This window comes from Myotis nattereri (assembly GCF_964212035.1).
Source record: "Myotis nattereri genome assembly, chromosome: 1".
In the NCBI taxonomy this organism is placed as follows: Eukaryota; Metazoa; Chordata; class Mammalia; order Chiroptera; family Vespertilionidae; genus Myotis; species Myotis nattereri.
In genome coordinates this window covers 130,225,793-130,246,005 of record NC_138075.1, presented here as the reverse complement: position 1 = coordinate 130,246,005, position 20,213 = coordinate 130,225,793, and the positions used below count along the sequence as shown (strand labels likewise).

The following is a 20,213-nucleotide window of genomic DNA, read 5'->3' as shown; positions in this document are numbered from 1 at the left end:
GAAGCAAAAAACACCCAACCAGAAAAGCAAAATGAAAAAAGAATCCAAAAATACGAAGAGAGTGTAAGGAGCCTCTGGGACAGCTTCAAGCATACCAACATCTGAATTATAGGGGTGCCAGAATAAGAGAGAGAGCAAGATATTGAAAACCTATTTGAAGAAATAATGACAGAAAACTTCCCCTACCTGGTAAAAGAAATAGACTTACAAGTCCAGGAAGCGCAGAGAACCCCAAACAAAAGGAATCCAAAGAGGACCACACCAAGACACATCATAATTAAAATGCCAAGAGCAAAAGACAAAGAGAGAATCTTTTTTTTTTTTAATATATTTTATTGATTTTTCACAGAGAGGAAGGGAGAGAGATAGAGAGTTAGAAACAACGATGAGAGAGAAACATCGATCAGCTGCCTCCTGCACATTTCCCACTGGGGATGTGCCCGCAACCCAGGTACATGCCCCTGACTGGAATCGAACCTGGGACCCTTCAGTCCGCAGGCCGACGCTCTATCCACTAAGCCAAACCAGTTTTGGCAAAGAGAGAATCTTAAAAGCAGCAAGAGAAAGAAACTCAGTTACCTACAAGGGAATACCATATGAATGTCAGCTGATTTCTCAACAGAAACTTTGCAGGCCAGAAGGGAGTGGCAAGAAATATTCAAAGTGATGAATGCCAAAAACCTACAACCCAGATTACTTTATCCAGCAAAGCTATCATTCAGAATTGAAGGTCAGATAAAGAGCTTCACAGATAAGGTAAAGCTAAAGGGGTTCATCACCACTAAACCAGTATTATATGAAATGCTGAAAGGTATCCTTTAAGAAGAGGAAGAAGAAGAAAAAGGTAAAGATACAAATTATGAACAACAAATACACATCTATCAACACGTGAATCTAAAAATCAAGTGAATAAATAATCTGATGAACAGAATAAACTGATGATTATAATAGAATCAGGGGCATAGAAAGGGAGTCGACTGACTATTCTTCGGGGGGGTAAGGGGTGTGAGGGGTTCGGGAAGAGACAGGACAAAAATTGTGCACCTATGGATGAGGAGGGGGGGGGGTTTAGGGGGTGAAGGCGGAGGGTGGGGTGGGAACCGGGTGGAGGGGAGCTATGGGGGAAACAAAGAGGAACAACTGTAATAATCTGAACAGTAAAGATTTAATTAAAAAAAAAAAAAGATTAGAGCGCTGGTTTTCAAAATGGTGGCCAAATAGGCAGATGTGCCATGTGCCTTCTCATGGAGCAGATAGAAGGAACAACTAAATCGAACAGCATCCACCCAGAATTGAGGAATTAACAGCTGGTGAGAAAATCCATGGCTGGAAATGACAGGGGACACCTGGAGAATCGTAGGATCCGGGATCTGGGCTGGAGAGAAAGACTCGCGACCACTGGGACAGAGGGTCAGAAAGAACTTGCGCGGCACCAAGTCCGGCCCTTGGGGACACGGTAACACTGGACGGTGGAGGGTCCGCAGGATGGCTGGCAGCCGGGCATCTAGATCTGAGTCCACAGCCATGAGAGGCCGCCACCAGGAAGGCAGCCTGAAGAACTGTGGAGCAGCGCCTACCAGGGGGAGAGAAGCTCCTAGTGGCGCGGTTGTTTTGCCTTTACATTTTCCTTGCTTTTACTCACTAAACCCAGTTCATAGGACCTTTCCATTACAAACACTCACCGAGGCTGTGGTGCAGGTGAAGGTGCAGTTTTGTGGAGGCTGGGGAAAGGCTGTGGAGAGGAGCAGGATAGGGAAAGGTGACCAGGAATCCGGCACTGGCACCTCCCGAGCCTCCAACCCTAAGCAGCCATTTTCTCCTGAAGAGCCAGCCCCTGGCAGCACCCGCAAGGCAACTGGTGCAGCCTCACCCAACCTCGAGCTTTGCAGAGGAAACAGACTCTGAATAGAACCAGGGAGCCCTTGGGAATTGGGTTGAGGTGCTGTTTTGTCCTGAAACCAATACAGCAACACCCCCACCTAAAGCACATGTCAGAAATAAATGCTTGTGTAAATAAGAATGAAAGCCGACAGTGAAAGTAGGCAGACTGGTCCTGCCAGCCTGCAACCAAGACTGTGGAGACAGACACAGAGGAGTGGTGGATCACTGGGAATTTCTACACATGCTGACTACCTACCAGGAAACTGAGAAGTGGCAGACAGGACAGTAGAGAGGAGTCTTAAACCAGCCCCCCCCCCTCCCCCGGGACATTAAAACTGGGCTGAAATGAATGACACTTCAGTTTTTTATTTTTTATCTTTACCTTAAATTTTTTTTCTTTATTATTCTTTAACTTTTTATTTTTTGTATTATTTTTTCTTCATTCCATTTTTATTATTTTAACATTATTTTATCTTATTATTTCTTTTTTCCACCCTTTTCTTCCTCACTTCTCCCTTTTTCATCCTGTTTTTCTTCTCCTATCCCTGCTATATTTTTTCTCTCTACACCTTGTTAAAAATTGGCCTTCCTTATCTGCTTTATTGACATGTTATTATTATTATAGTCTCTGTTGGCTTACTCATGTATCTAATTTCCTCTCCCCTGCTTCAAATCAATGCACCCTTCTCTTTTTTCTTTCTTTACTAGTCAATTTTTTATGCTGTTGCTTTTCCTCTCCTATCTTGCTCTCTTCTTCTCCTAATGGCTTAATTAGTTCTACTCACTAAACTCAAGCCTATCTGCTCTCTCCTCTATTCTCCTTTTCCAAAAATAGAAGAATATATAGATAGATAAATTTTTTTAAAAAAAGTTTTTGGTTATTTTTTTATCTTTTTATTTTTAATTTATTGATTATTTTGTTTTTTATTTTTCTTCTTATCCACTCATTCTCTTTCTACCACCTCTATACTGAACCATGACCATTGCCCTATTCATTCAATTTCTCTACCTTACTCTGGAAATAAGCTCTGCCTCTACAGATTCTGTCCCCCCTACCCCTTTTTTTTCTGGGTGCTTGTTGTTTGAATTTTTTTGTTTATTTTTTTGTCCTGTGAAGTTTTCTCCCCATACATGCATATTTTTTCTCCTTCATTTTGCTTCTTTTTCTTTGCACTCTTACCTTTTTCCTTTTTCTCAGTACCATTTTTGCTTTCTTTTATCTCTCCTAATTCTATTTCCTCTGGTGGTCACTTTTATTGGGGTTATCAGTATCGTGAGTACATTTGTGTTTTGTTCCCTTTGTGTCGTATCTTGTCGAGTTGTATTTTGTGTTGTTCTGTCAATGTGGTAGAGAGTGAGCCACATAACCAGAAACACAGAGAGGACACTCCATCCATGAATGGGACAATAACACTCAAGACACAACTACACCAGGAGAACCCAAATATCCCAAGTAGGGAACATCATAAAATACCCAACCATAATACCTGAGAGTTGCAACACTGGATCCCACAAAACATCTACTATACAAGAAAAACTCAAAAAAATATGGGTGACATAGAATTTTGATCTAATACATAGTAAAAACCCACAAAGGAGCAGCAAAAATTGGGGAGGAAGAGAAACACCCCACATACAAAAGAAAAGGAGGAATCACCAGAAAAGGAAGTAAACAAAATGGAGGCAAGCAATTTGTAAGAGAAACAATTCAGAACAATAGTTATAAGGACACTGAAAAGGATGGGAGACAAATTCAACATGTGTAAGAATCAAGGGGAAATGAAGAAGAACCAAGTGGAAATGAAGAATGACATATCTGCAATAAAGAACACAATGGAAAGTATCAACAGCTGAGTAGAGGAAGCTGAGACTGCATCAGCAAACTAGAAGACAAGGTTAAAAAAAATACCCAAGCAGAGCAGCAACTGGGAAAAACAAACCTTAAAAGCAGGAGGAGAACGTAAGGCAGCTATGGGACAACAGGAAATGACCACCTGCATGGTAGTGGTGCCAAAAGAGAGGAGACTGAGCAAGGAATAAAAAATCTGTTTGAAGAAATAATGACAGAATACTTCCCTGATATTGAGAAGAAAAAATTCACAAAAGTCCAAAATGCACACAGAGTCCCAAACAAGATGAACCAAAAAAAAAAAAAAACCACAAAAACCCTGACACCAAGATACATCATAATTAATTAGCAAACACCAACGACAGAGTAAGAATCTTAAAGGCTGACCAAGAGAGACAGAAAGTTACCTATAAGGGATCTTCCATTAGATTATCAACTGATTTCTCAACAGAAACACATCAGGCCTGAAGATAATGGAATGAAATATACAAAGTGACGGAAAGCAAGGGACTGAATCCAGCAAGGCTGTCATTCAAAATTGAAAGGGAAATCAGGAGCTTTAGAGACAGAAAAGGAATAAAGGAGTTTATTACCATCAAGCTGGCAGTGTAAGAAATGCTAAATTGACTGCTGTAAAAGGAGAAAATAGGAAGGGAAGAAGGAAAACAGGAATAAAAAATAAAAATGGCTACAAACAAATACCTATAAATAATAACTTTAAACATAAATGGACTAAATGCTCCAATCAATAGACAATCAGTGGCTAAATGGATAAAATATCATGACCCATGTATATGCTGTCTACAAGAGACCCACCTCAAAACAAGGGATTTACACAACTGAAGGGATGGAAAAATAACTTCCAGGCAAATGGAAATGAAAAGAAGCTGTGGTAGCAATACTTATGCTTGACAAAATAGACCGCAAAATGAAGGCCACAACAGGAGATAAGGAAGGCCACTACATAATACTAAAGGGATTGATACAAAAAGAAGAAATAACACTGGTAGACATACATGCACCCAATGCAGAAGTACCCAAATAAAAACGACAACAACAAACAAAAACAAACAAACAAACAAACAAAAACACCTCCTGGAAGATATCAAGGCAGAGATCAAAAACTATAAAATCATAGTAGGGGACTTTAATACCCCACTGACCTCACTGGCGAAATCCTCTAAACAAATAATCAGTAAAGAAACAGCAATCCTAAATGACTCACTAGATCAGATGGACTTAATTGACATCTTCAGAACATTTCACCCCAAAACCATGGAATATATGTTCTTCTCAAGTGCACATGGGACATTTTCAAAGAGAGACCACATATTGACTCACAGGCAAAGTCTCTCCAAATTCAAGAAGATTGAAATCATATCAAGCATCTTCTCAGACCAAAATGGCATAATATCAGAAATAAACTACAACAAAAGTAATAAAAAAATTCAAACACTTGGAAGCTGAATAGCATGCTATTAAACAATGGGTAGGTTACAAAAGAGATCAAAGAAGAAACTGAAAACACCCTGGAAACGAATGACAATGAAAACACAACAATCCAAAGTCTATGGGACACAACGAAGGCAGTCCTGAGAGGTAAGTTTATAGCTCTACCAGCCTACCTCAAAAAACAACAAAAAAATTGCAATAAATCGTCTAACTCTATAACTTAAAGAATTAGAAAAGAGCAACAAGAAAATCCCAATGTGAGCAGAAGGAAGAAGATAATCAAGACCAGAGGAAAATAAATGACATAAAGACAAAAACAAAACAAAACAAAACAAAAAATGATCAATGAAACCAAGAGCTGGTTCTTTGAAAGGATAAACAAGATTGATGAACCTCTAGCCAGGCTCATCAAGAAGCAATGAGGAGAGAGGATCCAAATGAATGAAATCAGAAATGAAAGAGACGAAATAACAACAGACTTCACAGAAATACAAAGGATTGTTAAAAAAAAATACTATGAACAACTCTATTCCAACAAACTGGACAACCTGGAGGAAATGGACATATTCCTAGAAAAATACAACCTTCCAAAACTCAATCAGGAAGAATCTAAAAACCTCAATAGGCCAACAACTATGGAAGAAATTGAAGCAGTCATCAAAAAGCTTCCAGCAAAAAAACAAAACAAAACTGGGGCCAGATGGCTTCACAGGGGAGTTTTACTAAACATTCAAGGAAGAACTAAAACCTATCCTGCTCAGACTATTCCAAAAAACTCAAGAGGAAGGAACACTTCCAAGCACATTCTATGAAGCCAACATTACCCTAATACCAAAACCAGATAAAAAGAGAACATGATGAAAGATAATTACAGGCCAATATCCCTCATGAACATAGATGCCAAAATCCTCAACAAAATTCTAGCAAATTGGATCCAGCATTACATCAGAAAGATCATACACCATGACCAAGTAGGATCTATCCCAGGGATGCAAAGATGGTACAGTATCCACAAATCAATAAATGTGATACATAATAAACAAATTGAGAGATAAAAATCACATAGTCATATCAATTGATGCAGAAAAAGCATTTGACAAAATCCAACACCCTTTCTTGATAAAAACCCTCAGCAAAATGGGAATAGAGGGATCATACCTCAACATAATAAAAGCCTTATATGACAAACCTACAGCCAACATCATACTCAATGGGCAAAAACTAAAACCATTTCACCTAAGAATAGGAATGAGACGGGGATACCCACTTTCACCACTCCTGTTTGCTATCCATAGCCATCAGACAAGAAAAAGAAATACAAGATATCAAAATTGGAAAAGAAAACGTAAAACTGTCATTTGCAGATGACATGATATTGTACATAGAAAACCCTAAAGAGTCCATCAAAAATTATTAGGCTTAATTAATGAATTTGGCAATGTAGCAGGATACAAAATTAAGCCAAGGAATCTATGGTATTTTTATACACCAATAGTGAACTTACAGAAAGAGAGATTACAAAAAAGTTCTATTTACCATTGCACCAAGAAAATTATGATACTTAGGAATAAACTTAACTACGGAGGTAAAAGACCTATACTCAGAAAACTACAGGACACTGAAAAAAATAGAAGAAGACATAAACAGATGGAAGAACATACCATGTTCATGGATTGGTAGAATCAACATCATTAAAATGTCCATACTACCCAAAGCAATCTATAGATTCAATGCCTCCCCATTAAAATACCATTGATATATTTTACAGACCTAGAACAAACTCTCTAAAAATTTATCTGGAATACTAGTAAAATAAAGTCCCCAAATAGCTGCAGCAATCCTGAGAAAGAAAACAAAGTAGGAGGGATCTCAATACCAGATATCAAGCTGTATTACAAAGCCACTGTTCTCTGATAAGGGCCTAATCTCCAAAATTTACAGGGAACTCATACAACTTAACAAAAAGAAGATAAACAATTCAATAAAAAAGTGGTCAAAGGACCTATATAAACACTCTTCAAAAGAGGCCATTCAGAAAGCCAAGAGACATATGAAAACATGCTCAAAGTCTCTAATAATTTGAGAGATACAAATCAAAACAACGAGGTACCATCTCACACCTGTCAGAATGGTTGTCATCAACAAATCCACAAACAACAAGTGTTGGCAAAGATGTGGAGAAAAAGGAACCCTCGTGCACTTTTGGTGGGAATGCCACTGTGGAAAATAGTATGGAGTTTCCTCAAAAGTTAAAAATGGAACTTCCACTTGACCCAGTAATCCCACTTCTAAGAGTCTATCCCAAGAAATCAGAAACACCAATCAGAAAAGACATACACTCCTATGTTCATAGCCGTATAATTTATAATAGCTAAGATTTGGAAACACCCTAAGTGCCCATCAGCAGATGAGTGTATTGAAAACCTGTGGTACATATACACAATGGAATACTATGCTGCTAGGAAAAAGAATGGACTTTTACCATTTGCAACAGCAATGATGGACCTGGAGAGCATTATGCTAAGCTAAATAACCCAGTCAAAGAAAGATAAATATCACATGATCTCACTCATATGTGGAATATAATGAACAACATAAACTGATGAACAAAATAGATCCAGAGACAGAGAAATACCAAACAGACCATGAAACCTCAGAGGAAAGGCAAGGAGGATGGGGAGCGGGGGGCAAGAGATCAACCAAAGGACTTGAATGCATGTATATTAGCCTAACCAATGGAAACAGACACTGGGGTAGTGGGGGCTTGTCCTGGGAGGTGGGAGTGGACGGTGAGGGGTCAATGGAAGAAAAAAGAGACATATGTAATACTTTAAGCACTAAATAAAATAAAATAAAATAAAATAAAATAAAATAAAATAAAAACAGACTGCTGACACTAAAAAAGAAACACACACAAGTTGGGAGTGCCTTTAAACTGCAGGTGGATGGAACCTGACATAATGTAGAGAAGAGTGAGAATAAAAACCAAAAGTGCCTCCAAGAAATGATGAGTGGAGGCCTGATGGCCCCTGAGGAGGCTGACAGCAAGGGCTTCTGGACAAATGAACAAAATGACACTGAAACAAGGATGACAGGGATTCTTTCTAGGAAGCTGGTGAAAGTGAAACTGATGAGAAAGATAAGCTAAAGAAAGACAATCCTATATAATAGCCTTATATGCAAAATGACCGAACTGCAGAATGGTCAGTGAGGGGTGGGGCCAGCAAGCAGGTCAGCCAAGGTGGGTGCCAGCAGGCAGAGGGAGGGGATGGAGATGGGGGGGGGCGGGGGGGGCATAAGTGGCATTCAGCGGCAGAGGAGGGGTAATTTGGGGACAGGGCTGGCTGCTCGCCTGTGGGTGCTGTTCCCTGATCATCCTGCCGGTCACCTTCCACAGAGAGGGGCCAGAATGCAGCTTAGGCTCCTGAGGGATCCCAGACTGTGGTACAGGCTGGGCTAAAGGACCCTCCTCCTGCCCCAAGTGCATGAATTTGTGTGCACAGGGCCTCTAGTTAAATATACAAGAAACAGGACTTAAGGATTTTAATTATCCATTTCCCAATTATTGCTTCTCCCACAGGTCCAATTGTTATATAATCCTATCTAATAAAAGAGAAACATGGTGATTAGCGTACGTCCGCTACCCTTCCCATTGGCTAATCAGCGAGATATGCAAATTAACTTCCAGCCAAGATGGTGGCCAGCAGCCAGGCAACTTGAAGCTAACATGAGGCTTGCTTGTTTCAGTGATGGAGGAAACCAATGTTCCCCGCCTGCCTTGCTGGCCTCTGAGCTTGCAGTTTGAAACATTGTTACAAATATAGAAGCTAAACAAAACCCCAGAAACCTGCTTTCAGCCCGCCGGGATCTCAGAGCTGGAGTTGATACAGTGTTTCGATTATAGAACCCAAACAAACCAGATACCTGCTTTCAGCAGCAGAGGCCTCAGAGCTGGAGCCAGAGCTAAAGCTGGCCCAGAATAAAAAAGGAAAGAAAAAAAGGAGCAGTTGGGAGCTTTAGTCACCCACCAGCCTGAAAACAGCCCTCAGCCCCTCACCCAGACTGGCCAGGCACCCCAGTGGGGGCCCCACCCTGAAGGGTGTGTGACCAGCTGCAAACAGCCATCATCCCCTCACCCAGGCTGGCCAGGCACTCCAGTGGGGACCCCCACCCTGAAGGGTGTGTGACCAGCTGTAAACAGCCATCAGCCCCTCACCCAGGCTGGCAGGCACCCCAGTGGAGACCCCCACCCTGATCCAGGACACCCTTCAGGGCAAACCAGCCGGCACCGACCCATGCACCAGGCCTCTATCCTATATAGTAAAAGGGTAATATGCCTCCCAGGACCGGGATCTGCGGAGCTGAGAGGCCTCCTGGCACCGGGATCAGCATGACAGGGGGCAGCGCCCCAATCCCCTGATCGCCCTGCAGTTCTGTGTGTGACAGGGGGCGGGGCCACAACCTCCCTATCCACCCTGCTCTGTTCATGACAGGGGAAGGCGCCCAACCCCCTGATCAGCCCTGCTCTGTGACTGATAGGGGGGAGGTCCCAAACCCCCTGATCGCCCTGTGGCTCTGTGTGTGACAGGGTGTGGCAACCCAACCCCCTGATCGGCCCTGCTCTGTGTGTGACGGGGTAGAGCCATAACCTCCCCATCGTCCCTGCCCTGAGGGTGAGAGTGGCGGTGCTCCAACCCCCTGATCGGCCCTGCTCTGTGGGTGATAGAGGGCAGCGCCCCAACCCCCCCTCCACGGACCCTGCTCTGTGTGTATTGGGGTAGAGCAGGGTGGGCAAACTTTTTGACTCGAGGGCCACAATGGGTTCTTCAACTGGACCGGATGGCCGGAACAAAAGCATGGATGGAGTGTTTGCGTGAACTAATATAAATTCAAAGTAAACATCATTACATAAAAGGGTACGGTCTTTTTTTTTTTTTTTAGTTTTATTCATTTCAAATGGGCCGTAGTTTGCCCACGGCGGTGGTAGAGCCATAACCTTCCCTTCGGCCCTCCCTGTGTGTGACAGTGGCAGCGCCCCAACCCCCTGATCGGTCCTGCTCTGTGGGTGATAGAGGGTGGCGCCCCAACCCCCTGATTGGCCCTGCTCTGTGCGTGACAAGGGGTGGCACTACAACCTCCCCATCGACCCTGCCTTGAGTGTGACAGGCGGCGGTGCCCCAACCCCCCAATCAGCCCTACCCTGAGCGTAACTGAGGGTGGCATCACAACCTCCCGATCCGCCCTGCTCTGTGCATGACAGGGGGCGGCGCCCCAACTCCTCAATCGGCCCTGCTCTGAGCCAGACCAGGGGCTGCGCCTAGGGATTGGGCCTGCCCTCTGCCACCCGGGAGCGGGCCTAAGGCAGCAGGTCGTTATCTCCCGAGGGGTCCCAGACTGCGAGAGGGCACAGGCCGGGCTGAGGGGACCCCCCCCCCCCGCCCCACGAGTGCACAAATTTTTGTGCACCAGGCCTCTAGTCAATATAATAAAAGTCTAAGTGACCCTTATGGCAGAATGATCAGAATGACCGGTCGCTATGATGTACACTGACCACCAGGGGGCAGACGCTCAATGCAGGAGCTGCCCTCTGGTGGTCAGTGTGCTCCCACAGGGGGAGTGCCACTCAGCCAGAAGCGGGCTCATGGCTGGCAAGCACAAAGGAAGTGGCGGGGGTCTCTCCTGCCTCTGTGGCAGTACTAAGGAACAACAAGCCAAGCAGTAAGGAGCGAACAGGTGGGAGGTAAGGAGCAAGGGATCCCGGATTATGAAAATGATGTTTCCTAAGCCAGCAGGCGACATTCCTCTAGAGGTTCTAGAATGTGAGAGGGTACAGGCCAGGCTGAGGGATCCCCCCCCCCCCCCCCCCGCCACCGCCTGCACAAATTTTGTCCACTGAGCCTCTATTCCTATATAATAAAAGGGTAATATGCAAATTGTCCCCTTGGGTGGTCATTTGACCAAGAGTTCGACTGGGGAGACCAGGAGTTTGACTGCTCACTATGACATGGGTCTGTGACCTCTCACTGACTACCTGAGGGTGGGGGTGATGGGGACAGAGGTGCAGCGAGAATGTGGGTTCTGCCAAGCTCGCTCTCACTCCTCCTGCTACCCTCTCCCAGGACACCAGGACTCACACACGTGGTATGTTCTGGGTGATCCGAGACACAGCCACTGGGCCGCAGCCACTGTGACCACAGGGGCCGGTCAGGCTCCCCATGGGTTTGCACAGCAGCCGGTCTGTGAGCCAGCCAGAAGAGCTCACACTGCCTCCCGGTTTCTGTGTGGTGCTGCTGGGCAGCCCAGAGGCCCACACTGAGCCCGGGCCTGTGGCATCTGGCTGTACTCACTAAATCTACGTGTGGGCACTCAGGCACTGTGAATTAGGCAGAGGGGGGCGCGCATAGGGGCCTGGGAGCCCAGGTGCTGCCCAGGGCTCAGAGGTCAGCTGGGACCTGCCCTTCCACACCAGACACTTGCTCTTCGATTGCTGGTCAGGCCTAGGAACTGCATCCATGCACTATTTCATGCACCAGGCCCCTAGTGCTAAAATAAAGAAAGGGCTCTGGGCTAACATCAAATCCAGGGTGTCCAGGAAGACATGGTTTAAGGATGAAGCCAAGACTTATAAAACCCTTAAGACCTCAGAAACATTTATGTGGTGCCTCAAAGGATTTTCAGAATGTATGAGTTTTAAAGGCACTGTCCTACAACACCTCCAGGGAGCCCAAAGTGAAGAACAATTTGTGAGGTGTTTATATGAAAACAATTTCTGAGGTTGCTTTTCGAATGGCATGAACTGCAATGTTAGTTAATAGAAAACAATCCTCTTGACTTCTATGAAGAATGATGCATAATTCTCAACGTTCCTAAGGGTAAATACTTAAAAAAATATACAAATGGCAGAATAAAAGCCAGGGTTTAAGATATAAGTGCACTATGAAGATAATACAATTAATCACAATGAAATACATAAGAAAGCTGCCATGAAAAGTAGTATCCTAAAACACATTATATTATTTAACCAGCTATAGTTTAACTGATTACAGGTTAAATTTCATACATACTTGACTTCTGCTTTGATCCAGTTTGTTCTTGAAATCTTGTTTCTTATCTTCTAAATGCATATGATGACGTGATTCAATCTCCAGAAAAAACTTTATTGTAGATAGTTTTGTTTTGGTACCAGCCAGTACTTGTTGAAGTTGTTTCACAATGGCCTAGTAAGATATTTCTGTTACTCATTTTATAAATCACATTATTATGAAATTATGTTAATAACACATAACTTCACATAAAGGATGGGGCAAAAGATTTACAGTTGTGAGTACATGAAACACAGAGTTTACTCTTGTACAGTTATTGACTAATTCTTGTATTATTCTCCACACAAACAACTATAAAAAGTATAAACCTACTTTGGCCCAACCCTGGATGTACCTTGTTAGAGTCATATATTATTATCATAATTTTATTATGATAATCTATGACTGGAAAAATATCACCAGTTACATCAATTCACCTTCTTTTCCTCATATGGACATGTTTCTGTTTGCTTAATCAGGTTAAAGTCACAGAAAATGTAACACTTCTGCCAAATCAGACAGCTGATTCAGCCCCACTCTCATCCCCCTCTCCTATAAGTCTCAAAGCTATGCAATCTACTGACATCTCAAAGAGAAATGGGCACGTAGGTGGATCAAGTGGTAGTAAATTCAATATTATGGAAAATTTTCTCTTTTTATTTATTTTTTTAATCAGAGGCTTAAATTAACTTCAGAGTTCCTCACACATTCAATTCCCTGTTCAAGTCCTCCCAATAGGTTCCTGACTTAGAAGAAAAGTGAAGTCATTCCAATGGCTTTCAAGGCCCTAGCTAACGAGGCCTTTGCCTTCCCTCCCTGCTACACATAAACCTTGCCACACCTCACTAATCTGAAATGGAGATCCAATGCCAAGTTACTAAATCACAGAGAGCTACAATTCTCTTTTTCGTGGACAAACTTATTTCCAAATGATAGTAACTAGGCCTCAAAATGAGAAACATGAGCACTTTATTTGTAAAAGTATTCAAAGAAATTTTTAAATAGTAGTGGAAAGATTAAATCAAGTGTGGGTTTGCTAAAAGTCATCACATTAGTCCCAAATTATGATTTAATGAAAAGTAGATGCCTTTAAAAGAGTTGAGAGGTCATATGAATATATTACTCGAGACTGAAATATTTCCAAATTTAATTCAATTTAGCATAAATAAAAATAACATTACACCAACTAAAATGTATAAGAAGCTATTGAAGGGAAGGTAGTATATGATACAGCATCTACATTTCAGTTCATCTGGGAAATCTGAACTTAGCGGTGAAATTAATCCACTTAATTGAATCTTAATTTCAAAATACTCATTTTTGGTAGAGCATTTCCATTTACTTGCTTCCTAATGGTTTTAAATTGGGTGACAGAAAGATTAAAATTATTATTCTATTAATATAAGACTAAATTATTGATATAAACCTATATCTACTAATAATCTATAACGTAACCTCTTAAAATTTCATGGGCAGCACAACGTCTTTACTCAAAACAAAGCACTTTTTAGGTTTAATGTTCATCTCTCTGGTACAGCGTCTGCTTTAAAGCTGACAGAGCAAACACATTTATAGATGGAATATTATATATATACACACATAAGATTGATTTCAGAGAAGAAGGGAGAGGGAGAGAGAGATAGAAGCATCAATGATGAGAAAGAACTATTGGTTGACTGTCTCCTGCACACTTCTACTGGGGACTGAGGCTGCAACCGGGCATGTGCCCTAGACCAGAATTGAACCTGGGACCATGCAGTCCTCAGACCAATGCTCTCTATCCACTGAGCCAAACCAGCTAGGGCCATGATCTCTACATTTTTAATATTCAACTAGATTCAACACTTATCCATCATCAAATATTACTCTGAATTTTCTCTTAGGAAGTTTGAAAAATACTTATCTGTCTGGATACTTACATCTCTTTCTACATGATCATTTTCACACTGATGTATTCTTTCTTTAAAATGATGCCATTCATTGATTAACTTCTTAATTATTTTATTCAGCATAAGATAATAATTTTCAGTTTCATCATCAAATATTTTTATGATATCTAGAATCTGATCTTGGATGTTAATTACTGTCTTTTCTTCTCTGTCAACTTTGTTGTGAGCCTGATCCAGTTGCTGTCGAAGCAACATATTTTCACTCTGTAGGTGAAATAGCCTCTCCTGTAAGGATTCCTGCTTTCCAATGTCTTTATCGACTTTACCTTGTTCCTTTTGATACACATGTTCAGTTTCCTCCTTTTGACACTGCTTTTTAATGAGGTCTCTTTCTAAAACCAATGTCCTTTCATTGAGAGCATCTCTTGTGTGATGAAGCTCAATTTCTAAGCTATTAATTTTAGTTTCCATTTTAGAAAGTTGTTGAGAAAGAATCTCATTGTTATGTTTTAGGTTAGACATATCAGAATTCATTTTGTCACATAAACAAAACCATTCATATCTTGCTCTCTGGAAAGTAAATTGTAGGTCTCCTTTTGCTGTCTGACAATGCTCATGATCCTGTACAGCAGTAGCCAGTCTAGACCGGTTTGATTCAACTTCTGCTTCCAGTCTTCCTCTGTTTTGTTGTTCATCCTGCAGTTTACTGTTTAGCACAGTATTCTCAACTCTCAGAACTTCAAGCTCCACATTGTGTTGAAATACTGTTTTTCTTAATGCCTTTTCAAGACGGTCAATCTTTTCTTGGACAATTGCAATTTCCTCAAAACAGTTTTTTCCCATTTCCTGGACCTGATTTTTTACTGTGTTCATTTCCCGTCTTAGCTTGGCAATTGCATCCCACAACATGCGATTTTCATGCAATCGACTTTTTTCTTCGTCAGAACTCTCAGAAACCTATGTAACACAAAGAAGACTTTTAGCTAAAACATTGAAATGACATGTCATGATAGGCTCTGAAATTAAAGAATAACCTATGTTTATAATAAAAAGTTGCGATATGTGGATATCCCACTGAAAAAAAATAAATAGAGTTGGATCCAAACCTCTAACTTTTACAAACATAAATTCTCCAAAGTTAAAAAATGCAATATAATATGATGAATTTTTTAAGTGAAAAAAAATCACAATAGATTTTCAGAGTCTCAGAATTAGAAAGGGTTTTTCTAAATCATCACAAGCCCAGAATGCATTTAAATAAAATACTAATAACTGTACACTTACAAGTTGATATTATAGCCTGAACATATAGCTACACCATAGTAAAAGTATAAACCACGCATATAATAGGACAAACTAAATTTCCTAAAATTCCTTTTCCCCCAATATTATCCCATAGATATTCTACTTTTCTAATACTTTCATAGTCATTTATAAAAACTACCTATACTAATAACTGATAATCAAGCATTTTCCTAAGCACTTCTACGTCCATCATTCAGTTATCACAATCTGGAATGGAGGGGTTAAAAAGATAAGGAAGTTCAGGATTTTCCCCAGGTTTTCAGACTCCACAATTCATGCTCTTGCACCAGTCCATAGTTCCTCTCCAGTGTGGATACAGAAACACAAATGAAGCCTATGTTTCAAAAAACAAATGGTGACTAAGTAAAATTTACAGAGCTCTTTTTAGAAAAACACGAGAACATTTGTCACTTCAATAACTTTTATTTCTTGTTCATGATGTTTGAAGTAGTATTAAATATGAAATGGGGGGGGGAATACACTAAAATACTTAATCAATAAATTACCACTAAATATAGTATATTATAGCTTGCATTCTCTTCAAAAGTCCCTTGTATTAAAATGGGGCTCTGAGTTTAGCACAAATTGTTACTTTTCTCAAAAGCAGAAGAATGACATCTAAAATGTGATCTCTGAACCTGCTATACTTTCCTCCATAACATCACTGGGAGTGAAAACTAACCTCTATATTAATATGTCAAGGAAATGAAATTACTGCCAAAATCTGGAACATCTGTTGTTAGTAGCAATATCTTTGGGATAATGGAAAACACATCAATTCTTATGGAAAATATTAAAAGCCTTTTCTTTGGATGAAGCCATTGTGAATGTCACTACTTGAGACAAATGGTTTTGAATTAACAATATAATTTTATCCAATGGACCCCAAAAGCTCTCTCTCTCTCTCTCTCTCTCTCTCTCTCTCTCTCTCTCTCTCTCTCTCTCTCGCTGTTTAAATCCTCTATAGTTTCTATATGTAGAGTATTGTTGTTTTTTTAAAATATATACAAACTCACACATACTCACATACTGGTATATTTGAAAATGACTAAATAAACTACCTCAGAATTCATTTTCTTATGAGCTATTTCTATCACTTTTGGTTTGCAAAAGTGTTCAGTCAGAATTCCATCTTGTAATATTCTGGCATTCTGTTCTGGAGAAGGTTGCCTCTGAGTGTAATTTTGCTCTTCGACAACCTAGAGACACATTTCATTTAGTTTTTGGTCTCATTCCATTAAAAAAAAAAAAAGTCCAAAGCTTAAGAGCAGTACCTTAAACAAGCTGTGAAAAGGAAGTAGCCTGTTTAAGCACAAGGATCGTTCCTTTCCGTGAAAAACTAAAATTGTAAGTGATTGCTACATTTGTCATAGAGCAAAAATACAGTATTCTGAAATAAAATTTATTTATGAATATTTGACTCGTTCCATCACAGTATAAAGGCAATTTAGCCCATATGTTAACATTTTTCAAGAGCCAGAAATAACACTTATTTTAATGGGTAGGCTCAATTTATTTTCCATTTCTTCATTTAGAAAACATTCACAAGCATCTCTTAGATGCCAAAGATAGTAATAAATTAAGAATAATTTAACTCATAAATGTCACAGTTCCCATTTAGAATGAGAACATCTTTTGGTTTGTTATAAATGTAATAATATACATGGAATGACAGGGATATAAATATTGATGAAGTACTGTTAGAAATAAGAGATTTTTCCCAAAGATAAATTTACCTCATTCTCTCCTATAATCTCCAGTGTGATGGCTTGTGTTCTAATGTTGGTTTCAAGTTGTGGGTTCTTTTCAACTTCTTTAATAGAGTGCTCTTCTTTCTTTCTTAACTGCACCCTATTTTTTTCACATAACAGATCAGCTTTTCGTCTCTTCTCTTTTTCTTCTCTTAAGGTAGATCTGCAGTTAAATATAAGCAAAGATGTAATCAACATAAGACAAACCGTTATATTGTAAGATGTCTTATGTAAACCTCATGGTAATCACAAAGCAAAAACCTCCAGCAGATTCACAAAAGATAAAGAGCAGGAATCAAAGCACACTATGGAAAATCTTCAGTTCACAAAGGAAGGCAGCAAGAGAGGAAGAATGGAACAATGCAACTACAAAACAGCCAGAAAACAACTAAATAGCATTAGTAAGTCCTTACTTGCCAAAAGTTACTTTGTAAATGGATTGAATTCTCCAATCAAAGGCATAGGATGACTTGGGGCAGTGAACACACAATGCAGTGTATAGATGATGTGTTTGTAGAATTTGCACCTGAAACCTGTATAATTTTGTTAACCAGAGGCACCTCAATAAATTCAATAAAATGAAAAAAAAAGTAGAGAATGTCTTGATGGATTATAATAAGACCTAACTATATGGTGGCTACAGGAGACGCAATTCATGCATTTTCTTAATTTTTTAAACCCTCACCTGAGGATATGCTCATTGGTCTTAGAAAGAGGGGAATGGAAAGAGAGACAGACAAACAGGCAGACAGACAGGGAAACATCAATGTGAGAGAGAACATCGATTGGTTGCCTTCCATTCATACCCAAACCAGAGATCAAACCCACAACCTAGGTATATGCCTTGACTGGGAATCAAACTAATAAACTTTTAGTATAAGGGATGGTGCTCCAATCAACTGAGCCACACAGGCCAGGGCTCAATTCATTCTTAAGACACTTAAAAGCTCAGTGTGAAGAGATGGAAATGTTAAACTTGAACCAAACATTAGACCAATGGATATAACAAATATTTAGAGAACAGTCATACATCTTTTTATCACCGCTTGTAAGAGATAGCTGCATTCCCATGTTCACTGCAGCATTATTCACAATAGCCAAGATATATAAACTAAGTGTTCACCAATAAATGAACGGATAAGAGGATGTGGTATGTATGTATGTCTGTTTGTATGTATATGTGTGTGTATTAAGTATGTGACTGCACTTGTATGTGTATGTTTATATAGTAAACTAGAGGCCTGGTGCACAAAATTCATGCATGGGGGTAGGTGGGATTCCCCTCAGCCCAGCCTGCACCCTCTCCAATCCGGGACCCCTTGGGGAAAAATCCCTCCCTGAGATTGGGCCTAAACCAGCAGTTGGACATCCCTCTCACAATCCTGGACCTCTGGCTTCTAACCACTTGCCTGACTGCTTGCCTGGTTGCACCTAACTGCTGCCCCCGCACTGGACTGATTGCCCCTCACTGCCTCTGTGTGCTTGCCTGATCACCCCTAACTTTCCCTCCTGCTGGCCTGGTCACCGCTAACTGCCCCTGCTGCTGACCATGTCACCCCCCGACTTACCACCTTCCTGCCAGCCTGGTCACCCCCAACTGCCCCCCGTCACTGGCATAGTTGCCCCTCACTGACCCGCCTGCCGGCCTGATTGCCCCCAACTGCAAACTCCTGCTGGCCTTGTCACCCCCAACTGCCCCCACTGCTGGCCTGGTCACTCCTAACTGGCCCCCTTGCCAGCCTGGTCACCCCTTATGGCCCCTCCACCAGCCTGGTTACCCCACACAGCCTGCTGTTCAGTCATTTGGTCATTCCTCACTAACCCCCCTGCCAGCCTGGCCGTAGACAGCCATCTTGTGAGGGTATGAGGTTTAATTTGCATATTACTACTTTATTATATATGATGTGTGTACAGACACACATATATATGTACACACACACACACAGGAATTTTGCCAGGGAAAAGAGAACGAAGGAAATCTTACTGGTAGGGGAAAAAATAGAATAGTAGAGACTAGCTATAGTTATAACAAATATTAATCATGCTCTGTTAACCATGATTGTTTTGTTCTGATTAAAGAAATCATACCCTCATCTGGCTGGGAGTTCCCCCCAGTCCCTTTGCACTTGGAAGTTAACCTGGAAATGTGGGCCATCCTCCTTAACTACCTGTATCATGGAAAGATTAACAACCTTATTGATGAAACAATGGAGTCCCAGCCTTCATTGGTGTAATCTTTACCATTATACCCATTTTTATTCCTTTTGCCTATTTCCCCATGCCTGTAATACCCATTTCTGTTGCATTTGGATCATACCCATTCTTATTTCTTCTGCCTACTTCCCCATGTAATCTTTGTCTTTCTACCCCATATAAGCAGCTGGCGTATGGTGTGGGGGTGCAAAATAGATTTTCTTGGATAACCTGCTGCTCTTTCATATTGCCAGCATTATTTAAGTAAATGTCATGTATGTTCATATAGGATTCAACCCTGTCTGATGTACAGCATGGTGATTATAGTGAACAATACTGTATTATATATTTGAAAGTTGCTAAGGGAGTAGATCTAAATGTTCTCACCACAAAGAAAGAATTGGTAACTATGTGATGTAATGGAAATGCGAACAAAGAATCTTAAGGTAATCATTTAAGAACATAAAAGTGCATGGAATAAACACACTGTATCCCTTCAAAATATACAGGTTTACGTGTGAATTATAGCTCAATAAAACAGGGGAAAAATTAGAAAAAAATAAAATATCTGCATGTCATTATATATATAGTTAGAAAATGGTAATAACCCAATTAGTTATGATTTTCTTTGAAAATGAAATTATTTGGTAACTTTTTCATCTAATCTTAAATGAAAAGCTAAATTTACCAACAGGAAAGTATAATTACTTTTTTATGGAATCAATTCATGCATAAGAATATCATGATTATATACATCCACAAAGTACAAAAATGCCTGGCTGGGTGGCTCAGTTGATTGGAGCATCATCTT

The 20,213-nt window shown here is 40.6% G+C and overlaps 1 protein-coding gene across 1 annotated transcript in view; it reads right to left on the bottom strand.

Annotated features, from left to right (window-relative positions):
* The window catches only part of LOC308529338 (coiled-coil domain-containing protein 144A-like), a gene marked incomplete at its 5' end in the record, with an annotated part of 63,004 nt that overhangs the window by 4,897 nt on the left and 37,894 nt on the right, over positions 1–20,213 (bottom strand). The window contains 3 exons of the mRNA XM_081105388.1: positions 12,247–12,399; positions 14,184–15,110; positions 17,195–17,372. Coding sequence (XP_080961514.1) covers positions 12,247–12,399; positions 14,184–15,110; positions 17,195–17,372 — 1,258 coding nt within the window. The remainder of the gene's footprint in view (positions 1–12,246; positions 12,400–14,183; positions 15,111–17,194; positions 17,373–20,213) is intronic.